This window comes from Ctenopharyngodon idella, chromosome 2 (genome assembly GCF_019924925.1).
Source record: "Ctenopharyngodon idella isolate HZGC_01 chromosome 2, HZGC01, whole genome shotgun sequence".
NCBI classification, from domain to species: Eukaryota; Metazoa; Chordata; class Actinopteri; order Cypriniformes; family Xenocyprididae; genus Ctenopharyngodon; species Ctenopharyngodon idella.
The window spans coordinates 28,993,666-28,999,665 of record NC_067221.1 but is presented as its reverse complement, the minus strand read 5'-3'; the positions used below and the strand labels follow the sequence as shown (position 1 = coordinate 28,999,665).

Below are 6,000 nucleotides of genomic sequence, written 5' to 3'. Positions count from 1 at the left end.
AACTTCAATAAAACATTTGCATTTTGTTTTGTATCTGGAATGGTAAAACATTGTTGACTTATCTGTTTGTCAGAACTCTTATAGCACTGCAGGACTAGCCTACAGCAAACACTGAACCAGACTATTAAATGTTGAGCAAGGGATCTCATTGGCTGCAGGATCAGCAGAGACCAATCAGCCTGAGTCATTTGGTATTGATGTGATTGCTTACAGACTGCATGTAAAGGACCGATCGAAGCCTGTGCCATCTTCAGTTTCATGACTGAACTAGATTTCTGACATGACAATTCTTGGAGAGTTTGTCATGATAATGAATATGACAATGTTAATGTGTTTGGTCTGCTGCTGTTGATTATATCTGCTGTAGAGTACAGAACTTTCCACTGCCAAAACACACACAACATGCTGCTGCTGTACGAGCAAACATGAATCACCCCATAGCAGATCTGGACAGGTGGAGCTGGGGGAGGTGGAGGGTTTCTGAAAGTACACTGCACTGCTACAGCAAACAATAGACAAGTGTTTGAATGTTGAGCAGCAAGATCATTGACTACTGATACAGCAGGAATCATTCAGTTGTGTCCTGTAGAGAATGATGTGTAAATGTGTATGTCTGACTCTGTATATTTACTGTTACTGTGCTTTGGCAATGTAAAGCCTTTCTTTTAACCCTGTCAGTCAAACTGTTGGACTCTGAATGTATATCGTCCTGATCTCTCTTCTGTCTTTTGCATTCAGAGGGTGTTTTACATGAGCGGCACATGCTTCACTGCTCTGAATGTGTTTATAGCTCTATGAACTGAACATGACATGATCAAGAGCTCTTCTTCATCAACCAACAAACATGACTAGTTTTAGTTGTGATTTTCATGACATTTTCATATATATTTTCATCACCACATTTTCAGCAGAAGTGAAACTGGTGTGTTCCAGTCCAGATCATGTGACCAATCAAACAGTGAGACTGAAAAGCCCATTTGCATTGTCAGGGTGGAGTGATTGTGATCCTCTCAGAATAGAGCAGCTCTGTCTCCAGAGACCATGTTCAAACCCCAAGAGCTTTATGTGACATTTACATCAAGTTTGTGAAAAGCACCTGCATCTTCATCTGTTAGTTGAATGATGTTGTCAGACACAAAGTGAACTTGTTGAGAAGCTTTATTGAATGTTACAGCAGATTGAAAGATCACACAGTGCTTTGACACGCCAGCTCTCTTTCAGTATTGAGTTGTAAATCACTACAGCTGCAGCACTAGACTCATGTGAATCCTGCCTGACACAGGACACTCAGATACGGCTCATCTTCAGGAGAGAAACATCAGCACTCAGAGCTCTTGTGGAACGAGACCTCATGAGGAGCTCCATCATGTGTTACTCTGCAGACGTACACCTCTCCCTTTTCCCAGCGTGCTTTGCTGAGGGTCAGGACGCTACTGCGGCTGTAGCGGCCGTCCCGCTGGCTCTCTGCGCTGGTCACGACCCCCTCGGTGACCTCTGACCCGTCCAGTGTCCAGCTCACCAGCGCCCCCTGTGGAGAGTAAGAGCTGAGCAGGCAGAGCAGTGCGGCTGAGTCTCCAGAGATCTGCAGAGAAGAGGGCGGCAGCAGAGACACTGAGGGCTTCACTGTGGGACCAGCTGCAGGAGACAAACACAACACATTCACAAACACAAAGAAAACACACTGTTTCACTCACAGCATTTCAACAGCAGCAAAAATCACGACAATCTGATCCTTCATGTCATTCAACATCACTAGAGTTTAAATCAAATCTCAGAAATGAAACTCAATATACTGAGACACTGACTGCTTTAATTCCAGCAGTTTTTGCATCCCAATATAAAGTACATTTTTGCTTACATGAGATTTACTTACAACTCAAAATGTAACTCAATTTCAAAGTTTGACTAAAGCTCAGGCCAAATGATGATTATATCATTGATAAGAACTAGAAAACAATACAATTTGTAAATTGTTCTTGAATTATAAAGCACTGAATTATAAGCACAACATGAACAAAAGAGATTCAGTATCATTGACTGAAATACAGAAAGTAGCAACATTTACATTCTGATGTCAGATCTATTTTTTTCGCCATGTATGATATCTACAATAAAAATGAACTACATATGAACCCAGTATAGAAATAAATAAAGGGAAATTAAACCTGTAATAAAGTGATTAAACCCAGTGAGACTCATTATGGAAATGCATTTAGATTTATTTATTTATTTTATTTAATTTTTTTGACAGGAATAATGCTGTTCTTCTGAACGTATAAACATGACAATATCATTGTTTTAGATTAAATAATTATAAAACAATATCAGTAACACTTTACTTAAAGCCTTCATACACAATGTATTTTAAAAGTATTTTAATGCATTAATTAATCTTTCTTTTATACATTATAATGTGTGTATGATCTCATGAATAATTATAACCACAATTATAACACATTATAATACTTATCTATTCATTGTTACACAATGCATTAAACCTCATGACAAACAACCATTTTCAGATGTAATAACGAATTTGCAAATATTATATTGCATTTTTGCATTTATAATGCACATTTTAATGCACAGTTATTTATGAAAAGATACATATAAGGCATTATAACATACATTATGAATAGCTTTAAGGCTTCAAGTAAAGTGTTACCACAATATCTAATAATAATCGCCATTAATGTTTTTCTTGTTTCAACTTTAAATCATTTTAACTCTAAATTGTTCTTTATTACACTTTATTGTATGCTGACAGCTACATTGTACTACTCAAATAAGTACTGAGTAATATTAATTAACTGCATGTACTTACTATAGAGTTACAGTTAGGGTTTGGTTCAGGGTTAGTTACTTGTATTTATGCATAATTTACTGTTATTACTATAATAAGTACATGTAGTAACGTGTAACTTCTTCACCTTAAAATAAAGTGTTACCTTTTTTTCTTAAATAGGAATTAAAAAACAGACTTACAGACCACCAGTTTAGTTCCTCCACCGAATGTGTACCACAGTGATACAATCTAATGAAACGGTCGTACAAAAACCTCTATTCCACTCGAGTGAACACAAACTCCAGCAGAGAGAGAGAAACAACACTTCAACACACTGATATTAGAAGAAACTCAGATCTTCTCAACACTCAAACATTCAGTTTGGACAAAATGCTTCTCAAAGGAACAACAATCACTTTTTCACACAAACAAGCATTTATTGATCTCATTTACAACAGACATGATTCATTTTGGCTTTATATCCTATATTTCTCATTCGTTCTCTCGTTGTGTGCTGATATAACACTGTTTAAAGAAACAGATCTGTGACCTTTGACCTCTTTTATCATGGATGATGTTGTGAGTTTCTCATAATGATCTTCTGTTCTTCATATGAAACTCAATCATCATGATTCACAAAAAACCTGCAGCTTCAGACTTCAATCTTCAGTCAAAATCTGTTCAAATATTGAGTTTACTATATTACGTTCTATATTGGAGTGTGTAAAATCATGGCTTCATTGGTCTTTTAAATTCTTCTACCTATACCAGTTTCCTGCATAAACTTCATAAATGCCTCAACAACTTCGCTTTGAGAATTTCCTATATCTAAAATACCTTTTATATCCCATTCCCTCCCTATTTTAATAATACATTCTTTAAATTTTCCTCTCTCTTCCTGAAATTTTCTACATTTTATAAAAACATGTTCTACATTTTCTTTACAATCACATACCTCACATTTATCTGTTTATTTTACTCATAAGAAATAACATATTATTAATTCTTGTTTGTCCTAACCGTAGTCTTGTGTAGATTATTTCCTCTCTTCTGTTTCTACAACCCCTGGCAAAAATTATGGAATCACCACACTTAGAGGATGTTCACTCAGATTTTTTACTTTATAGCAAACAAACAAATCACAGATATGACACAAAAAAGGTTTTGTTCAATAGCTTAACATTCTGGCTTCAGGAAACATACCTCAAACAAATCCACTTGTGTTACTATTATTAATGGCATGTCTTTTTCCAGAGCAAGTGGAGGAAAAAAAAGTATGGAATCACTCAATATTGAGGAAAAAAAATATGGAATCATCTGTTAATTTCCATTGTAAACAAATACTGGGACAAGTCTAAAAATGCTAATTAGTCAGTAGTTAAAAGGGAGTGCTTGCACCTTAATGGGTTGTTTGACTTGGCTAATTGAAATGAAATATGGCCCCAAGAAGAGAGTTCTCAGGTGAAACAATGGAAAGGATTATAAAACTCCTTCAGCAAGGAATTTCAATACGGAGTATGGCCAAAGAAGTTGGTTGCTCCCAGTCAGCTGTGTCTAAAATTTGGTGCAAGTATAAACTAAATGGGAAGGTTATAAAGCAAGACATACGGGCAGACCAAGGAAGACGTCAGAGCGTCAAGATAGAAATCTCAAAGCAATATGCCTTTACAATAGAAAACACACAACAAAACAAAAGAAAAACAGACAGAATCAGGAGCCAATTTTTGGGACAGGACAGTAAAAAACCAGCTTGAACTTACATATAGAGCTTACTGAGCTTACATATAGAAAAGCCAAATGAAAACGAGTACTAACACTTAAACAAAAGAAAACAAGGTTACAGTGGGATAAAGAGAAGCAATCATGGATTCTGGATGATTGGATGAAAGTGTTATTCAGTGAAGAATCGCGGATCTGTTTTTCAGAGGGCTTTAGTCAAGATGGCGCCACTGTGTTTGGCCGGCAGTCTACCTCTGCTTTGTGTTTTATTGTTAATGTTAATTTTGTCACACTTTGCACAGAATGTGTCACCATTGTTAGTATATGATCGCCAGACTCTTCTGAATATAAGGAATTATGTGGTTAAACCTACAATTTGTGGCTCTTGCAGACAGTCTAAGATGCCACCGCCATTCCTGTCATCTGTACCTCCGCACCTGTGGCGCGTGCCCTGCCTGTTACCTGCCATTAATCGCTACAGAAAGTGCGGCAGAAGAGGCGGTAGACTTGTCAGATTAAGAAGAGCCTACCTGACCCTGTCCTCGGCATCTGATCCTCATTGCCTCACAGAGCTCTCTCGAGAGTATGACAGCTACGTTGTGAAGCGTTCCTCGGAAAACTGTTACCGGTGGCTTCGACCCGTTGTTCCCGACGCCGAAAACACATAGCCTGCTGACGGCCCGTAAGGATCTACAAACGGCATTCCGTAAAGGAGAATCATCGCCCGTTTGCACGCGTCTCCCAGTAGTCTGGTCTCATCACATCACGCGTTACTTTGATCAACGCCAGATCGATTACAAACAAAACTTTTATTTTAAAGGATTTTTTTTTATTTCTCACTCCTTGGATTTTCTTTTGTTGACAGAAACCTGGGCTAAACCAGGTGACAACAGCATCTTCACAGAGCTCCTCCCACCTCTGTGCTGTTTTTTCAGCTCCCCGCGAGCGTCTGGGCGCGGAGGAGGCGTGGCTACTGTCTTTAAAGACAATTTTAAATGCCGACTTTTATCTATAAATAATTATTCTTGTTTTGAACTACAGTTATTTTTAATTGAGTTTGCACGCCCTGTGTTGTGTGCTGTTGTTTACGTCTGCCTAAATACAACAAGAATTTTATCCAAGAGTTTACTTAGTTTTTAGCTGATGTTGTCCCTAAATATGACCAACTTTTGATTTGTGGTGATTTTAACATCCATGTTTGCTGTCCGTTTGATCAGCTGGCCACTGATTTTAAACGACTTTTGTCATCTTTTGATTTATTTCAATTAGTGGATCGACCCACACATCTTATTGGACACACTTTGGACCTTATTATTTCTCATGGGCTTTCTATCTCCTTTACTGAAATATCTGAGACTGCCATCTCAGACCACTTCCCCATTATTGTTGAATTTCCAGTCCCGCCATTAACAGCCAGCAGGTCTCTTGTCTCATCATGTTATCGTCGCATTCTCACCTCCTCAACAGCTGAAGAGTTTACTGCTGCTTTTATGGAC

General features: G+C 37.8%; 1 gene segment (V, D, J or C); it reads right to left on the bottom strand.

Annotated features, from left to right (window-relative positions):
* Window positions 1–1,140: 1,140 nt before the first annotated feature.
* Window positions 1,141–6,000, bottom strand: part of LOC127504263 (immunoglobulin lambda constant 7-like) — a gene marked incomplete at its 5' end in the record, with an annotated part of 338,360 nt that continues 333,500 nt past the window's right edge. The window contains 1 exon segment of the C gene segment in view: window positions 1,141–1,635. Coding sequence covers window positions 1,319–1,635 — 317 coding nt within the window.